Consider the following 18,453-nt stretch of genomic DNA (forward strand, 5'->3'; position numbering starts at 1 on the left):
TCTCTCTCGTCCCTCTCTTCTCTCTCGTTTCTCTTGCTTATTCTTCTCTCTCTCTCTGCAAGAATGTCAGCGAAAAAGTCGACATCTAAACTTAGAGCCTTGGATCAAGTTATTTTTAGGACAACACGTTCGCCTCCCTTTCCCTTTCCAAACACGATGGCACCCAAGAAAGCTGGCAAGAAGGCGGCGGCGTCGGCCCCGCAGAGCAAGCCCGAGGAAGTCCCGGCTAGCAAGCCCGACGAGGATGAGGTCGAAGATGCTGCACCGGTATGGTCTTGCTTTTTGGTGTTCTTTCAGGCCCTGGCTCTGGGCCACTGGGAGGCTCACAACACGCCAACGGCTTTGGCATGCCTCGCGCCGTGTGGTGTAGGAGGAGCCGGTGAAGGGCAAGCACAGCGATGGCTCGGCCGCGATGCGCAACATGGAGGGTGATGAGCACGAGGGCTCGGGTGCCAATGCCGAGGCGGCCAGTGCCGCGGCTCAGCAAGTAAGCAGATCATGACCCTCGCATCGCTTGTGATAGTTTGGCCTGTTCATCCGCTCACGCCGCGGTGATGTATGTGCATGTGGATGATGCGTGTTTGTAGATGGGCGCCTCCAGCAGCAAAAAGTACGTATGCAGCGACTCTTCCTCATTGTCCGAAATTCATTGCCGTCCCGCTCCTCTCGTCGGCCCTCGCTCTCTCGTGTTGCTTCTCAACACGCCAAATCATTTCCCAACCAGAAGGGCATCAGTCGTTTTGTACCCCTCACCTGCACACAGAACTAATCATGTTACCACGGATCTCCTGCCGATTCGCCATCACACAGGGTCAAAGCTAATGATGCACACGTGAAGAGCCTCCAGGAACAGCTGGACCTGTCCACAGCGCAAGCCACCAAGCTACTACAGGACGCGAACAACGATTTGGAAAAGGCGCTACTTGCCGGCGTTTTGGTCCAGCTCTAAAGCAGTGCGCCACCGGCAACAATCTCCTTTGTCGACCTTTGTCTCTTTCTTCCCATGCCTTTTTGTCCCTCTGTGCTATCGCTGCTGGCCAAGGGCGTTACACAGAAACTTTGTCAGGTGGCTCTGGACCCGTCCAAAGCTTTGGCATCGCCGTGGTTGAATCTGCCTCTGAAGCAATGGCATGACAGCCTCTTGACATAATTTGGCAAATTTTCATCCCGTCTTCAGCGCATCAGCTGACCTGATGTTGATTCGAGGCAAGCATCGAGGCAAGCATCTGGGCTTGAGCCGCTTGCACCGACAGCTGACCAAAACCACCTTGAAATTCAAACTTTCTCTGACCAAGTCCTGTTGAACAACACCATCCTCAAGCACTGTCCATCGCCCTATCCTCTATTTGTGCCGACCGATCCAGCGCCTCCCTCGTATGTCAAATCTCGAGCAAGAGCAAGTCAACCTCGCCTGCTGGCAATCATCCCTCTTGCCAAAAAAAAAAAAAAAAAAAAAAAAAAAAAAAAAAAACTCACTGACTTCGCCTTCTGACATTTTCTGATCTGCTCCGCCCCCGCTCGCGCGTTCTGGACAAGCTTGGTAGCCGCGGCGATCCTTCGGGCGACGCTGCTCGTTTAGGTGGCAAGCCAGACTGGTGTTGTCTTGTGGGTGCTCTTCTTGTTGGCAAGGGGGAAGAGAGAGAAAAAGAGCGAAACGTCGTTGCGGCGTTGGCCCTTGCTGGCACCATGGGTGACGATGTGGCAAGATCCATGGCCGAGGCCCGGGAGGCAGCTGAAATGGGCCGGCGACTTCAAATGACCAACTACGAGCGCTTTCTGCGTGGAGAGGTATGTCGATACGCAGCCTGTCTGCCTCCAACAAAGGTGATCCGGGCTCCTGGGCGTGTCTAGTACTCACCAGACCAACGGGTGGACCGCAACGGTTGCCACCACTTGAGCAGGAGGTGGTCTTTCCCGTGCACAACGACACCGCTGGGTTCAAGCTGAAAAAGAGCTCGTTGCCTCCACCTCGCCCCAAAAGTCGTCCGCGCAAGGTCAAATTCACCTTTGTAGATGAATTAACAGATTGCATCGCCGAAGGAGACAAGTCTGGCATTGAGCAAGCGCTCAAGGCCAATGCCAACGTCAATGCTCGTGACAACGAAGGCATGACCCCGCTTCATCGGTGAGTGTGAGGCCTCGGTCCTTCATATTTGATTGCCAAACGCAAAGTCGAGTTTTCTGGCCTGCTAAACTGATGGAACCATGGTCTTGGATTCCCCAGAGCTTGTATTGAACAGGATTTGCAAACCGTGAGCCGGCTCATCGATGCCGGTGCCGACGTGAACGTCCGTGATGACGACTGGTGGACACCACTTCACTCGGCTGCTGATGTCGGTGCGTTGGACGGCGCCTTGGATTGATGCGCTCGGTCACAGCCACCATCACTTGCCACAGCATCTGGCCCGCCCGCTCAGGTGCCCCCTTCCTTTTTGTTTGATTTATTTTATTTTATTTTATTTTCGTTCGGTTCGGCGACAGGTGCTTGGCGCATCTGCAATACGCTCTTAAACAATGGCGCCGACCCGACCGCCGTCAATGCCGATGGCGATCTTCCTCTGGACGTGGCCATGGATATGCGCACCGAGGGTGTTTTGCAGCGCGCTTTGGAGGATGCTGGTCACGCAGACAAGGTTGGGTTCCATCGTTTGGTCTTGGCCGGCACAACCCACGTTACCAACCGTCGTGTGCCTCCCGGCTGTCTGGCACTGTGGCATTCTCGCCTTAACTTGGGGCCTTGTGGGATCGGGATCCGTTGGTATAGGAAGCCTGGGAGGATCTTCGAACTCGCGATGAGCGAGTTATGCTCGCTGACATGAAGAAGCTGGTGATGCGTGGAGGCAACATCAATACTCCACTCAACGCAGCCGTTCGTTTTACTGGGCCTATTTCTCACCTGTCGCAAAGCCCTTCTCCGAGTACGCCGCTGTGGCCTCACTGCAAATTTGCATTCCCTTTCATCCTCTGATGTAGGGCGCCACCCCCTTGCACATTGCAGCGTGCAACGGCTACCAGTATGTTTGCGGTGTTGCTGTTGGTGCTCTCAGACACAATTCCGAGTTTTGACACCACCTTTGCTTCCCTCCGCGCCGCCTGTTAGTCGGGTTGTGGCCTTTCTTCTGGAAAACAAGGATGTGCAGCTAAATGCCCGAGATCAAGATGGCAATACCCCCCTGCATCTTGCCGTCTATTTTGAAGGCAAGTCTATGCGTGGACCTCGTGGTATTTAGTTTTTTTTTTTTTTGCCTTTCTCTCTCTCTCTCTCTCTCTCTCTCTCTCTCTCTCTCTCTCTCTCTCTTTGAAACGTTGACCCCGGTGCGTCTTCGTACTTTGCTTGCCTATGTCTCACCGGGCTTGGCATGCCACAACCGTTGATAGCGTACGAGTGTGTGATGCAACTGGCCATGGCCGGGGCTGACATCAACGCAACCAACATGTACCGCCAGCGACCGATCGTCATGACCGAAAACGACACCTTGCTCAAAATTCTCAAAGCCGTCGACAAGCAAGCCGATGACCTCTTACTTTCTGGTACGTCGGGCAGCTTTGGGTGGCAAATTGGTACTCGCGCGAGCCACACCTTCCAGCCGACTGCGACCGGCTGAAGGATCTCACGTCTGGGCTACGGCTGATTGTCAATTCGTTTTATGACGCCTTTCTAGGCATGGCTGGACGTGGGCGAACAGCGAGCGGACGCCGCCATAGCAAGCAGCAGGCTCATGACTCAATGCGCCGCGACCGCTACCAGGAAGGCATGGCCCTGCGCTCCTAAACGACTACGACACTTTTATTATTCCTTGCCCGAGCATCCGTGTTCCACCTCCTGGGCTGCCGCGTCTTGAGCTGTTTCTTTTGGTGGGTGGCAGGCTGTCAGATACTTGTGCGGCAGCACCCTGTTCATAGCCATCATTTCTTACAGGACAATCAATCAATCCGTCATCTTGCCACTCGATTCGTGGATCTGTATCGCACACCCAAAGAAAGCACAAACCATAAAAGTACGACCAATCAAACAACAACAACAACTTTGACCCTTGACCCAGGGTTGTGCGCATTTCCTCCACATTCCCTGAACCAAAAGCATGTGTCCAGCCAATCCCACCATGCACTGAGGGAACCAGACTATGGAAACAAAAACGTGTCAAGCGAGTTACACACACACACACACATACTAGCTTAAAAGGTCTGACGTTTTTATTTGATGATCGTACGTCAAGTTGTGATGATGATGATTATGGTGATGAGAGAGAGATCAAGAGAGAGAGCCATTTTGCCGCTCCGGCCCCGCTCCGTCATTTGCGGTGAGCCGTTCTTGTTGTTGAGGGCACGCTGGTCTCGAGCTGTGGCTGTGGCTATGGGGTGCGCTTGTTGTTATTGTAACTGGGGTATCGTGCTTGTGTGCTTAGCATATCCACCATGGCCGTCGCCATCCGTCAAGCGTTTGCCCGCTGCCAGCGGCTGGGCAAGCCCGCCTTTGTCGGGTTTCTGACCGCTGGCTTTCCGACGTTGGACACCACCATCCCGGCTCTTGTGGCTCTTCAGGTGTGACATGTCTGTTCCTGACACGCCTCAATTTCTTGCAGCCTGGCACCGTGCCACATCACCGCCCTTGACGCCACATGGCCCACCCTCACAATCCATCTCGATCTACTTCACGCATGGCGATAGGAGGGCGGTGCCGACATCATCGAGCTGGGTTTGCCCTTCTCCGACCCTTTGGCCGATGGCGGGGCTATCCAAAAGGCCAATACCCAAGCCTTGGCCAACGGCATGACCGTACCCAAACTGGTGCAACTCATTGCCGACGCGCGCAAGGTAGGCATCACCCGTCTCGAGCCCTGTCTCAGAGGGACGTCAGCCGCTCAGCATGCTCGTTTGACATCCATGGCGTTGAAATTGGTAGGCGGGTGTGACTGTGCCCATTGTTATCATGGGCTACTTCAACCCGATGATGGCCTACGGCTTCGAGCGCTTTGCCAAGGACGTAGCTGAGGCTGGTGGCAACGGCTTTATCATTGTAGATCTGCCGCCCGAGCAAGCAAGCAGTGCCTTAGAGGCCATCAATCGCCACGATCTTGGCTTTGTGCCGCTGGTGACACCCACCACGACGGATGAACGCATGGCCAAACTTGCCTCCATTGGCAACTGCTTCATTTACTGTGTGAGCGTTACTGGTACGTTGATCGGGCCTGCTTCATGTCCCCTGACCCGTCGTGACGTCTTGGTTTTTATTTTATTTTATTTCATTTATTTACTTTTTGTTTTAACGTGTGGAGTTTTGTTTTTACATGTTGCTGTTGATGTCAGCTCACGATGCTCACCACGTTGTCCGACGGGCAGGCGTAACTGGTGCGCGCACCAATTTGGCTGAAGACTTGCCCGACTTTATTGCCCGTGTGCGCAAGCATACTCAATTGCCTCTGGCCGTGGGCTTTGGCATTAGCAAGGTAGCAACTTGCACAATCGGTCCCGCGCCCCAGTACAGGTGTCAGGAGCTCAAAAGCAACAGCTCTGCCCTCACGCCACCCTTTTGAATTGCCACTGTTTGGAACCGGGTAGCGTGAGCACGTGGTCACGGTCGGGCAAAATGCTGATGGCGCTGTTGTGGGGTCGGCGATCATCGCCGCCGTGGATAGCCTTGGTATGTTGACGAGGTCTAGCCAGACTTCTCCCACGCAACTCATCTGCGACTGATACGAATCTTTCGACTGTCCTCTGCCGGGTGTACGTGCGGCAGGTCCTGAGGCTTCACCGGCGGATCGGGCACAACAAGTTCAAGCTCTCATCCAAGACTTGACGCAGGGCAAGACCCATGCCGAGGGTGAAGACGAGGCGGTATGTTTCTGCTTCTCCTTGCCCGCCTGGTCAGACTACGCTTCGGTTTTGCGCTCCTTTGGTTCCACCGTGACCACGATGATTGTATACACTTCCGTTTGAGTTTGTAGATGGACAAGATTGTGGTTGATGGTGCGTCCTTTGATCAACAACATGCAGGCTTCAGCTATGGTGCTTTTGGGGGGCGCTACATCCCCGAGACCCTGGTTGAAGCCCACGAGCAGCTCTGGGAGGCCTGGCAGGAGGCTTGGAAGGACCCAGCTTTCCACGAGGAACTGGCGCACCTTCGCTCGAAATATGTTGGTGGACCCACACCCCTTTGGAAGTGTGAGCGGCTCAGCCAAGCCTGCGGTAGGTTCATGTGCTGACGTGGCCTGATCGTTGAGCATAATTGGCGGCCCGGTGTCCTAAGCTTGTGCCGGTGATGTGTGGGGCTGCTGGCCAATGTTCTAGGCGGGGGTGAAATTTGGCTCAAGCGTGAAGATTTGGCGCACACCGGTGCGCATAAGATTAATAACGCGTTGGGCCAGGTGCTGCTCGCCAAGCGTCTCAATAAGGAGCGATTGATCGCCGAGACTGGTGCCGGTCAACATGGAGTGGCCATGGCGACGGCCTGCGCCCTTATGGGCATCAAGTGTATGTAGCACGTCCGGGCCGCGAGATCGTCAAGCATGGTTCGGGGCGGTTTTTCCATCTGGTCCTTCACTCAATTTCCTGTGTTTTGGGTGGGTTTCTGGTGTCTGATCGACAGGTGTCGTGTACATGGGTGAAGAAGACACGCAACGCCAGTCACTCAACGTCTTTCGAATGAAGATGCTCGGGGCCGAGGTGGGCGCCACGCCTTTGTATCGCTCTTGCGCATTTGGCGCTAGCTAGCAGGGCGTGTCATGCTCGTCACCGGCTCATGCTGAATGTCTGGTGAACGTTTCGCGGGGTTAGGTCGTGGCTGTCAAGTCTGGGTCGCGCACGCTCAAGGATGCTATCAACGAGGCCATGCGTGATTGGGTGACCAACGTGCGCACCACCCATTACTGCCTCGGATCGGCTGTGGGCCCACATCCTTTTCCCTTGATTGTACGCGACCTGCAATGCGTCATTGGTCGCGAAGCGCGCACGGAGGTGAGTTCGCCACGTCGCTCTTGCATTCACCGGGAGTGGGATACCCTTGGGGGAGGGTTGTTGTTTTTGGTCCTGCTGCATCTTGAGTTCCAAATCCCGTGTCCTGAACATGGGTCCCGAGCCATGATTCCTGACGTTGTTGGGGCTGGGCTGTGACCTTAGTTTTTGGAGACCACAGGTTCTCTGCCCGATGCGGTCATTGCTTGCGTTGGGGGTGGTTCCAACGCCATCGGCATGTTCCATCCCTTTGTCGGGGACGAAGGTTGGTCTGCGTCGGTCAACCCAAGAGAGCGTGGTTTTGGCCGGGAGGCGGCTTTCTCCTTGTTCGCGCTAGCTCTGGTGTGGTGACAGATGTGAACTTTGTGGCGGGTGATTGATCGCCTAGGTGTGCGCTTGATCGGCGTGGAGGCTGGTGGTGAGCACGGCGTGGAAGGGGGCAAGCACTCGGCCTCCCTGGTCGCGGGCAAGCCCGGTGTGCTGCACGGCACGTTGACCTACCTCTTGCAGGACACGGATGGACAAATCACGGAGACGCATAGCATCTCGGCCGGTCTCGACTACCCGGGTGTGGGCCCAGAGCACTCCTTCCTCAAGGATAGTGGCCGAGCCGAGTATGTGGCCATTACGGACAGCGAGGCCTTGGATGCCTTCAAGCAGTTGTCGCAGCTGGAGGGTATCATCCCAGCTCTCGAGTCGAGCCACGCCGTGGCCTATGGCATGAAGGTGCGTCACGGCTCTAGACGTTTCGAGTCAACCCGTGTGGGATCTCAGCCATGCGTCCGCTCACGCAAGACCGTATTGTTTCCTTGTGCGGAATGAAATAGTTGGCCAAGACGATGAAGCCTGGGCAGCGCGTGCTGGTCAACCTTTCGGGCCGTGGCGATAAGGACATGATGACTGTGGCCAAGGTCATGGGAGTGCAGCTGGATTGATGATTTTACACAGCTGGGCTGACTTCTAATTTACGAAATTAGTGACAATAATCTCTATCGACCAACAATTATCAACACCAGTTCTCAACTATATCTCCTCTGAGATTTTGAATGATCCAACCCTCAAAAATGTCGATTGACGTATAGTGCTTATCGACCTGTTTCTTTGTTCGCCCTTTTATGGTCTTTGCCCCTTTGCGTTGACTACAAAGCCACCACCACAAAGCCAAAAGGAGCCTGCTCTCGTTCACTGACTTTTTGACAAAAGAAAATTGAATGCTATTCTTTTGTTTCTTTGTTGTTTTTCTTCTGGCCCAAGTGCTCATTTTTTCTCTTCTAGTTGGTTCCTTCTCCTCTGCCCCGCCCCTCCCTCCGAGCTGACGGCACAGACCAGACGAGACTTGTACGTGGTCCCATGTACCCCGCCGGCTTCACCTTTTTCGATCATCCACACAGGGTTGAGTGTTGGTGTTGGTGATAATGTGGGCTGCACTGGCTGTTGATGCAGTTTGCTTGGCCCTGCCAAGCGATGCTGCCTGCTTTTCTCGAGTTGCTGATCTTGGCCGCGCTGGCATGTGCATTGCTGGCTCGTCAATGTTCATAGGTTTTGAACATTTTCTGAATCTCAAGCCCAGCACGATGGCTGATCGCGAAGCCCAGCTCAAGGAGCTCTCCAAGGGTGCGTTTGGCCATGCGGTTGGCCCTTTCTTTGGGCGTTCAAATCACTGGTCTAGTCAACCTCTGAGGGCTTTCGCATCAGTTTGAATCCCGAACCAACCCCTCACTCCTGTATCTTGTTTGTTTGCCCCTGCTCCACCAGGCCGCTCTAAGGCCCCTGCAGCCGACCCCGAGGAAATCAAGCGCCGCAACCTCGAGGCCCTGCAGAAGCGCAAGGCCATGCTGTCCCAGATGAAGCAGGAGGAGGCGACCCGCCCCCTGCCCGACGGCTGGCGCCGTGTCGAGTCTCGCTCCCGCCCTGGCGAGTTTGTGTACGAAAACATTCACACTGAGGAGCGTATCGCCTGGTTCCCCACCGAGGCCGCCAAGGAAGAAGGTGCGTTGCGTTGCGTTGCATAGAGCCACCTGAGTCCCACCCTTGACCCACCTCGCCTCGCTTGACTGCCAGGAATTTCCGGCCAGCCGTGTGTTGTCCCCCAGTGCATGGGCTTGCTTGTTTTCTTACCTGACTTCTCCTGGCTGGATGCCTCCATTAGCCCAAGCTGCCCTGGTGCCGCAGAATGCTGCTGCTGACAAGAAGGCTGAGCTGAAGAAGAAGAACCTCGAGGCTCTGCAGAAGCGCAAGGCCAAGCAGGCCGAGCAAAAGCAGGCTGAGGCCAACCTCGAGCTGCCGGAGGGCTGGAAGCGCTCGGAGAGCCGCTCTCGCCCTGGAGAAGTTGTCTACGAGAACACATTCACCGGCGAGCGTCAGGCATGGTTCCCCGATGCCCCCGCCGTTGACCCCAGCATGTCAGAGGAGGACAAGAAGAAGGCGGCCCTCAAGGAGAAGAACCGCCAGGCGCTTGAAGCCCGCAAGGCCAAGCTGGCGGCCAAGAAGGCTGATGAAGCCACTCGTCCCCTGCCCAAGGGCTGGCGCCGCGTTGAGTCGCGCTCGCGCCCCGGCGAGTTTGTGTATGAAAACGAGTACACGGACGAGCGCATTGCCTGGTTCCCCGAGGAGCCTGCCGAGCCCCCGCTCCCCGAGGGCTGGCGCAAGGTCGAATCTCGCACCTACCCCGGCGAGTTTGTCTACGAAAACATGTACACACTCGACCGCCAGGCATGGTTCCCCGAGGGCCCCGCGCCCAAGGAGCCGGTCGAGGAGGCCCCCGAAAAGCGTACCGAGGCTCAGCTCAGCCAGCTCAAGCAAGCGGCGCCTGCCGTGGACGTCATTTGCAAGGCGCGTGCCCTGTACGAGTACACGGCCGAGAACCGTGACGAGGAGATTGACCTGCTGGAGGGCGATGTCATTGCGGTCGAGTACAAGGCTGACAACGGCTGGTGGGTCGGTATCAACACCCGCACCCAGCGCAACGGTATCTTCCCCGGTACCTACGTGGAGGAGCTCCCCAACTAAGGCTTTGGTCATTGACCATTGGTGTCGAGGGGTTTTGAGAAGCGGTCCAACTGGCATTCATGATGTCTCTTGCCATGCATCGTGCTGGCCACCTGCTTCTTTTTTCCTTTGCTTCTCGCCAAGCTGCGTTGGTGGTTGCATTTTTGCCTTTCCTGTGTTTTCTTTTTTCTTGTTTTGCCCTTTCTCGTTAACGAGCCAGCAGCGCCGGCTCACATGTCCCTTTCCGGTCTTGCTTTTCTCTGTTGTTTTCTTGTCATGTGTGTGCCGCTTGTCGGATTGCAACAACTCATTCCTTTTATCCTTTTTTTTTCCTCCCTGAAATGGTTGTTTTCCACGACCATGATTGTGCTTTCGGCTTGGAGTGAGCCACAACAATGTGTGCACAAACCCCGGGCTGGTTGTTGGTTGGGTTGAAAACTGCTTGAATTGAACAGAAACTAAGCTCGGCGATGTTATAGTCTGCACGTGTTGGGCATTCACGCGTTTGAGCAGGGCGACTGCTGCATGTACATGCACAACCTTTTTTTTTTTTTCTTTCTTGTTTTTGGATGGATTGAAAGATTCGAAGCACCAAACATCGAAAGGGGTGGCTCTGAACAAGCCATGGTAATGATCAAAAACACATCAAGAAGAAGAATGAAGAAAAAGAAGGGCACACACACGCACACGCACACATACACATCTTGCCACGACGCATCCGCCCTCGGGCCGGGCATGAGCCGAGCAAATAAGTAGCACATGAAGTGTACCATTGCCTCAGAAGCCGATCCGACCATACAACGCGTCTCGCCAACAACGTGCGCCTCAGACGCTGCCTCGCCCTGTGGAGCGGACGAAGTCCGCGCACCGGAGAGGCTGTGCGGTCGTCATCGCAAGGAGAAGCGTTGGCAAAAGAGAGGGGTGTGTCTGCGTGGTGGGGGAAGGCCATGACTCGCCACAGCGAAGAAGGATGGAAAGCCAATGGCCACAAATCCAAGCACGTGTACAAAGCAGGAAAGTACACTAAAATAATAATAGCTCTTCAAGCACTGGGCGCAATCATGAACCCAGGGTCTTGATTCCCTGATAGGGTGCTTAGTACTTGGGCAGGCAGCGGCAGACCTTGCACTCGCCCTCGTACACCTCGCGCATCTCAGCATCAGGCTTGCAGCTGCAAAAGGATAATAAAGCAAATTCAATCGTAAGCGGAACGCGTGTTTTCAACGTGAAGCGAGCGATGAGGGCCCAGCGATGAGAAGAGGCCATTTGGACATACCGGCGGGGGGAGACCGTGCAAGGGTTCTCGACGCAGGGCGTGGTGGTGGTGGTGACGGGTGCAGCCTGAGTGGTGGTGGTGGTGCTGGCGGGAGCAGCCTGGGTGGTGGTTGTCGTTGTCTCAGGGCGACCCTGAGTGGTGGTGGTGGTGCTGGCGGGAGCAGCCTGAGTGGTGGTCGTCGTTGTCTCAGGGCGACCCTGGGTGGTGGTGGACGTGGTGGGGTTGTAAGAGTCGGCCTTGCAAGAGCAAGTGAGGCAACCATTGTTGTCATATGCGTCCTCGGGGTAGCTACCCGGCTTGCAGTTGCATGGGCGGTAGGTAGGGCAGGTAGGACCGGCCTGGGTGGTGGTGGTGGTGGTGGTGGTAACGGGAGCAGCCTGAGTAGTGGTGGTCGTCTCGGGGCGGCCCTGAGTGGTGGTGGTGGTGGTAACGGGAGCAGCCTGAGTAGTGGTAGTCGTCTCGGGGCGGCCCTGAGTGGTGGTGGTGGTAGTGGTTACAGGGGCCTGGGTCGTGGTGACCGAGGTGGGCCCAGACCCGGCAAGGCGGCAACCGCAAGTGTAGCACGAGTTGCGGTCAAAGAAGTAGTAGACCTCAGCATTGGGTTTGCATCGGCACTCGGTGCGCACATCGGAGCAGGGGTCCCCAGCCGTGGTAGTGGTGGTCACGGGTGCCTGAGTGGTGGTGGTGGTGGTCACAGAGGCCTGGGTGGTGGTGGTAGTGGTGGCGGGGTTTTGGCTGACCGAGCGGGTGGTTGCAGGAGCTTGGGTGGTGGTAACGGTGGGCTCGAGGGTAGCGGGCAAAAGGGCACGGCATTCATCCTCGCAGTCGTTCTGGATCAGCTTGCAAGTCACGCGGCAGAGGAAGTTGTCCTCGCCCTTGGGGCCGCAGTTGGAACGGCAGGCAATTGATGCCAGACCGCATTCGTACAGGCAATCCTCAATGGGCTGCATTGTCACCTCCTCCGTGGTCGGGGCCATGGTGGTGGTGGTAGTCGTGGAGGAAGTGGTGGTGGAGGTGGAGGTGGTGGAAGTGGTAGAGGTGGTGGTGGTTGAGGTGGTGGTGGTTGAGGTGGTGGTGGTTGAGGTGGTGGTGGTGGTGGTGGTGGTGGTGGGCTCCTCCGTGGTGGGGGCCTCCTCGGTGGTGGGAGCCTCAGTGGTGGCCTCGCAAGCCACACGCTCAAAGCGAACGGCATCGGCGGCTACCAGGCGGTTTGCGGCGGCGTTTTCGGTGGTGATCATGACGTACTCGCGATCGTTTCCGCCCTGGAAGGGGTAAGTACCAATGTATTGCCACGCGCTGTCAATGTCCGCGCCGGAGCTGGCACGGGCGGTTTGGTCCACGCGGAGGGCATCAAGACCACCGTTGTACTGAATCTCGACGGGGGCACGGGCCGTGTTGAAAGGGGAGCGGCCGTAGCTGATGTACACGTGGTAATCACCGCCGGCCACAAAGGCGGCAGAGAAGCGCACGTATTGGCGGCGACTGTTGTGGAAGCGGTTGTTAATGTAGCTGTTGCCACGGAAGTCAAAGCCATCGTTGGTGTGCAGCCAGGTACCGCTGACCGTGGCCTCGCCGCGCTCGGTCTCCATAATGATCTTGTCCTCGAGGCACAAGTTGAAGGGAGCGAGGGGGTCACGGCCGTTCAGCTGCTCACGCAAGGTGGCGCGAGCCGAGCATGTGTTGGGGTAGTCAGATTGGCACAGGGCAGTGTCGGGGCGAAGGCTGGGGTGCATGGCACCACACACGTCTGCTGGCATATAAAAGTCGGTGGACATGCAGCACTGTGACAGCCGCGCAAGCAAGGGCATGGCGGGATCAAAAAGAGCGTGAGTTTGGCGAGCCCTCGACTGTTTGAGAAAATAGTAAGAGGATACACCACACACTGGCCGGTTCCATGCAGCGCAGGGTGGGGAAGCTGTTGCATCGCACGCACCGACTTGTAGAAGGTGTCGAGGCCTTCCACTTCGCACTCGGAGAGGAGCGCATTGGCCGTGCCAAGAGCGACGACGGCAACCACAAAGATGGAACGCATCATGGTGGCGGGTTGAGAAACAAGATGGCAAGAAAGGTGTCAAGAGATCCCTATCGATGGCACCAGAGGCGACAGGCACAAGTCAATGGCGCCCTCGCATGACGAGGGAAGGAACAATGGTTGATTTGGTACAAACCTGTGCGGCAGGAGACTGGGAAAAGAGCCCAAATCTGTGAAGCTATCAAAGCAAGATCCCTCTTCAAGGATCGCTGAAGGCTTCAACTGGGAAAGGGCGGAGGGATGTGACGTCCGATCGACTCTCTAGTGGAGTCAGTTGGCTGGGTCACGAGCACACAGGGATGCACCTTCTCGAGAAGATGTCTTGACTAAAATGCCACTCGAGTGACCAGCCCGGGGTGCAGTGATCGGGCTTGCCCCCCTGGCTACCGCTGCAGAGCAACGGGAAGGCCATTGCCCTGATGCACAATACAGCTTCCAGGGGCGTGCAAGGGCGGGAGGCCATGCTGGTGCCTGTGCATATGCCTTTGTGTGTGGGCATGCGTGCGAACGCCTTGCATGTTTCCTCTCGGGCGGGGCCGGCCGCGGAGCTGATGCGAGAAAAAAATTGTCATGTTGTTGGGCGACCGTCGTGCCGGAATGGCGCTCCTCGGAAACTCCGAACCGTGTTGCCGTGGGCGTTGCATAGTGATGCGTGCGACCAACCAGCGACAATTGGACACCGGTGTCTGCAACTATGACTGGTGGATGCAGGCAGCACCGGCTTGAGGAATCCGTGCAGTCCTGCAAACGGCGTACAAAATGCCAACCACGACCCACGACCTTTTATGCTTGCAAACTTTGTCTCGTGTGTGAGTGTGCAAGCTTGAGGGCACTGACCGCCACGAAGGCTTGCATTCACCAATGCCCATGCGGTCTGGTCGTGCCTGGTGCGCCTATCCCTCGGGGAACGTGAGCCTTAACCTGCAACCCGGCCAGCGGACACATGGGTGAGCATGCATGTATGCATAGTATGTCCTATGTTTAAAAAAGAGGACAAATGCTGAATGTGGAATGAGAGCCTGCACCTGTGGAAACGCACCCATGGCACGTCGATTTCGAGGCCATTCTTGCCAGCCATACGCCGGCCATTGGGGGGGTGGCTGCTTCTTCAGGCTGGGGCAAGGAAGCTTGACATGCCACACGGCGTGATCCCAGGTCCATGGGCAAGAGGTGAGGACTCGAGGGCCCAGCAAGAACATTTTTTGGCAGTGGCAAGCAAAGGCATGCCAGAGCGTCGTCACTTTCCCACTCCTCCACCAGCATACCAGACCGTCGTCACCTTGATATCCCCTAAACCACCCTTCTCAACCCATACCAAGTGTACAGTGCATGCCAAATTTGGAGGCGTTGGGAGAGGGATGGCAAGATTGAATCTACAATCAGCTCTTTGCGACCTCTGCGCCAGGCAGGTCACGTCGCTTGATTTGACGCCAACGACAAGGGTATGAAACTTAAGCAGCAAAACTACCATCAAAGCCCTGAAAGCCGGCAAGCATGAACAAGTTACGAAATGGCTTCTTCTCCAGCTTGCCACACCAGTTCCAGGCACTCGTGAGCCGTCCTACAGAAGCAGATGCGGCATGAGAAGGAAGACCAGACACTCGTGCAAACCAACCCAATTTAATTTTTACCCCTTTGTTGGGCCAGCCTTTCCTCGCGAATCTCTCTTGACCAGCGCAAGAAAAAAACAAGCCGGAAAAATGACAAACCGTCAATGCAAGAGCCTCCGTCATCGCCGTCCCCGTTAAAGGCGAAACGGAAAAAGTCCTGCAGGATGCGCTGACGCAGGTGCTCCGTCGTCTTGAACACACCAATGTAAGCCGCCGTGTTGGCATCCTTCTCAAGCTCCTCAATCCGATCCAACGCATGCACTACACAAGTAAGAAGGGATTTCAATAACCCCAACAGCAGCCAGCCATGAACCAGGACCTCCCGCTAGACGCTGGCGCAGGCAGACACGATTCCATTTTTTGCCTCTGCAGAAGTCGATACAAACCAATTGGACCCAAGATGCGCGGCACCTGGGTGTACTGTGCAAGCAAAAGAACCAACGCGGAAACCCGTGAGAATTTTAAACCATGGCCGAGCGACACAACAGGCCCACTCCTCAAGGCCTTAACACACATCCCTTCAGTGTCAGACCAAATCATGGCCATGTCAACTGAGGGCAGACTTGCTGTGCTTCCAGGGGAACTACCTCGCTCCCTCAGACAGCGAGCAAGTGAACAAACCTTGTCGATGAAAATGAGGGCATTGGGCACGTCACGATCGCCCAGGTGGACCACACTCAAGCCCACCCACTGACCGCATTTGCTCTGCACGGACCTGTGGAAGGGCCCGCAGGGTCGAGGAAGACGAGATGAGGCCACTGCCCATGCACACAACCACCCGTTGTTTTGCCAGGAGCAGCCGGCAAGACCCAAGGGCTGACCGCAAGATCTTTTGCATGGCATTGCCGACGGTGGGACAGCTCTGCACGCGATTCAACCCTTGTCCCGTATTGGACAGAGAGTAATAGGCCCCGGGGCGCAGCAGATCTTGATCGGCGGCCCACCACAGGTGGAACATTTTCTGCGTGATCTAAGTAAGAGGTGGCACGGCAAAGGGGGTAACAGCAAACAATTGCAATGAGTGACGGGCTCATGAATGCGTGTCGATCAAAACAGGCTTGAGACTCCAATTGTAAATCTGAAGGGGAGGAGCCAACCTCCTTCCACAGGGTCAGAGTCTGCTTGACGTAGGTGTATTGCTGACTGTGACTGTGTGAGAGCTTGCTATTCTGCATGCTGTACCTAAAGCGGACCGACCATAACACCCAGCGCCAGTCGATAGGAGCACGGTGAGTGCGGTGGAAGCTCACTGCAAGTAGGATCTGTTGTGTTCCGTCATGTCAAAGAGATACGGAGAGAGACCAAAAGAGGAGAAACCACAAACACACGCACGCACACACACACACACACACACACACACACACACACACACACACACACACACACACACACACACACACACACACACACACACACACACACACACACAGAAAAAAAACAAATGAAAAAAAGGCAAAAAATGGAAAAGGAATAGAAAAGCAAGTCGTAGTCCAAAAAAGCATGAGGGTGTGCGGTGTGCGGCCCCCCATGGCCAAGCCGAACCGAATGGAGAGGTCGGCAAAATCGTCCTGGGATGATGCCGAGGGATCAAAGTACTTGTCCAAGTGCTGCAGCATGCGTAAGACTGGTCCACTCGCGCTCGCCTGTGAGGAACCCAGACGGCAAAGGTCAGGGCTCCGCTGATGGGCATGGACCGGGTTAACAAACCAAAGAGCACGTGAGCAGGCCAAGGCACCCACTTGGTAGTTGTTACTATCACTGATCGAGAAGACGATGCGTTCAATGTCGTCTGCAGTCAACTGCTCGGTACTATACGAGTCCTTGAGATGTTGCAGGGCCGCGTGCTTTCGGGCCACCATAGTGGCAGCTGCCTCAGCGTCGAGAATCAGGGTTGTCTAGGTGGTTAGATTAAAGAGTGCCAAACCACGCCGGGTTACACCAGGGGCAGTCATGATCAGCGCAAACAACACAGTGGCCAGCGTGGTAGGATGGGCCTGCTTGAACTCACGTCCGAGGCAGCTACCAGCAGCTGCTCGTCCAGCAGCAAGGCTTCACCACCGCGTGCTCGTGCAAAGTTTGTCACGGTGAGAATCTCTTTAGTGAGCTGCATACCCAGGCGACTCTGTCGACCGACAACGTCGATTCCGAGTCAAAGAGGGAGGAGGATGAGATAGAAGAAATGGAAGGGGCGCAGTCTAGACCGGGAAACAGGGCCAGAGCGACGGCCGCGTACCGCAACGCGACTGCTGGCAGCATCCATGAGCAGATACATGAGCTTGCCATAGGTCGAGCGCATCAGATCCGGGTTCATAATTTTGAAGCGCCGTGCCACCTGTCACGGGCAAAAGGTGAGCAACAAGAACACAAGTGGAGCCCCGATAGCAGCATTGGAGGGGCCTTCAACACTGCTGTCGACACCCTCCCACAGCGTCTGCTCGCGTCGAGCCTGCGTGCGATACCTCGAACAAATCCTGAAAAAGTCGTTCGTTTTCCTGCAGACTGCGCCGAACTAGCTTGACGGTGGTCTTGTAGTTGACCACGGCATTCAGTCCCAACAGGATCTAAGCGCCCCGCCAGATTTGAGATGCTTTTGAACGTGCACGCATGGGCATTGTGGCTGGCCCAAGTCTTGGCATGGGTCAGGGTTGGAGATACACCGACCTCGCAGACATTCTCCAGCTGCTCCAGGATGATTTCCTCACGATTGTACCGCCGAACGTCGACCTGGCGCGCACCTCCCCCAAGGTGTGATTAGGAAGCCGCCCTGGGACCAAGCTACAGCAGGCTCGGAGATGCGAGCACGAACGGCAGAGAAGTGCGCTTGCAGGCGGTGCAAATATACAAACCTCGTCAGTGTATTCGCTGGTCTTGAGAGCCCCCTCGACAACACGCAGCATCTCACGCTCTTGGTCATTTAGTCGCATGGGAATATAATCATAGGACTCGTAGTACATGGCTCGCCTAGCGTCGATCGAGATGCAACGAACGCCAAGGGATGAGGCAACATGAACAAGACGCTCAACTTGGTTCTTTGTCTGTCTGTCTCTGTCTCTGTCTCTGTCTCTGTCTCTGTCTCTGTCTCTCTCGTTTCTGGGCGTACCTCGTTTCTTCAAGCTCAGCGGCCACCTTGTCACTCTATAAGGAGTCGAAAGGAGGAGAGGGAGAAGAGGGCAGACGGGTGCAAGTGCCAAGGCGGCGCAAGACGTGAGGATTGAGGATTGAGGCAAAAACGAGGTCGGAGAGAATGCCCACTCACCCGCGTGCTGCGTGTTCGCCGCTCCACCAGCTCTACACCGCATGCACCAACCAGCAAGCAAGGCAAGAATGAGGAGAAAGGCAGTGCCTTGCCAGCCATACTGCCGTCACATGTTCTAAGCAACGAGCTGCGTTTTGTCCAAAATTTAGGAACCGAGGCTACCTTCTGAATCGAGGGGCTTGTCCTGCGGAGTTGGCACGGCAATGCCAGCAGACTCGGGCACCAGCTCCCCGAGCAAGGGCTCCTTTGGATGTTGACGACGGCGACCTCGACGGTGCTGCTGATCAAAGCAGGGGCGACAGAAACTCTCATCGCATGCCTTGCATCTATCCAGTCAGCA

General features: G+C 55.9%; 5 protein-coding genes across 5 annotated transcripts; 3 read left to right on the top strand and 2 right to left on the bottom strand.

Annotated features, from left to right (window-relative positions):
- Window positions 1–142: 142 nt before the first annotated feature.
- Window positions 143–3,772, top strand: MONBRDRAFT_37546 (uncharacterized protein; the record flags this gene model as incomplete). Its single annotated transcript, XM_001746787.1, has 9 exons — window positions 143–267; window positions 371–487; window positions 1,630–1,788; window positions 1,902–2,125; window positions 2,225–2,337; window positions 2,482–2,633; window positions 2,765–2,918; window positions 3,379–3,531; window positions 3,663–3,772. Exons 1-9 carry the CDS (start codon window positions 157–159, stop codon window positions 3,770–3,772), a joined length of 1,293 nt encoding a protein of 430 aa, XP_001746839.1. The 5' UTR covers window positions 143–156.
- A 644-nt stretch (window positions 3,773–4,416) lies between these two features.
- Window positions 4,417–7,886, top strand: MONBRDRAFT_26458 (uncharacterized protein; the record flags this gene model as incomplete). Its single annotated transcript, XM_001746788.1, has 14 exons — window positions 4,417–4,542; window positions 4,669–4,815; window positions 4,904–5,174; window positions 5,341–5,447; window positions 5,560–5,641; window positions 5,738–5,835; window positions 5,946–5,967; window positions 5,995–6,186; window positions 6,289–6,471; window positions 6,587–6,663; window positions 6,775–6,954; window positions 7,117–7,216; window positions 7,340–7,677; window positions 7,779–7,886. 14 exons carry the CDS (start codon window positions 4,417–4,419, stop codon window positions 7,884–7,886), a joined length of 2,031 nt encoding a protein of 676 aa, XP_001746840.1.
- Window positions 7,887–8,388: 502 nt separating this feature from the next.
- On the top strand, window positions 8,389–10,399 carry MONBRDRAFT_32905 (uncharacterized protein; the record flags this gene model as incomplete). The annotated part of the gene is made up of 4 exons (XM_001746789.1): window positions 8,389–8,461; window positions 8,491–8,565; window positions 8,707–8,940; window positions 9,101–10,399. The coding sequence occupies 4 exons, from the start codon at window positions 8,389–8,391 to the stop codon at window positions 9,958–9,960; spliced, it is 1,242 nt and encodes a 413-aa protein (XP_001746841.1). The 3' UTR covers window positions 9,961–10,399.
- A 635-nt stretch (window positions 10,400–11,034) lies between these two features.
- MONBRDRAFT_9213 (uncharacterized protein) lies at window positions 11,035–13,250 on the bottom strand (the record flags this gene model as incomplete). The annotated part of the gene is made up of 3 exons (XM_001746907.1): window positions 11,035–11,110; window positions 11,216–13,062; window positions 13,149–13,250. 3 exons carry the CDS (start codon window positions 13,248–13,250, stop codon window positions 11,035–11,037), a joined length of 2,025 nt encoding a protein of 674 aa, XP_001746959.1.
- A 1,448-nt stretch (window positions 13,251–14,698) lies between these two features.
- Window positions 14,699–18,212, bottom strand: MONBRDRAFT_26461 (uncharacterized protein; the record flags this gene model as incomplete). Its single annotated transcript, XM_001746908.1, has 15 exons — window positions 14,699–14,808; window positions 14,957–15,118; window positions 15,244–15,277; window positions 15,479–15,572; window positions 15,679–15,827; window positions 15,955–16,039; window positions 16,190–16,500; window positions 16,597–16,752; window positions 16,866–16,979; window positions 17,091–17,189; window positions 17,317–17,418; window positions 17,519–17,581; window positions 17,704–17,818; window positions 17,958–17,992; window positions 18,114–18,212. 15 exons carry the CDS (start codon window positions 18,210–18,212, stop codon window positions 14,699–14,701), a joined length of 1,728 nt encoding a protein of 575 aa, XP_001746960.1.
- Window positions 18,213–18,453: the final 241 nt, after the last annotated feature.

This window comes from Monosiga brevicollis, genomic scaffold, assembly GCF_000002865.3.
Source record: "Monosiga brevicollis MX1 MONBRscaffold_14 genomic scaffold, whole genome shotgun sequence".
Taxonomy (NCBI): Eukaryota; class Choanoflagellata; order Craspedida; family Salpingoecidae; genus Monosiga; species Monosiga brevicollis.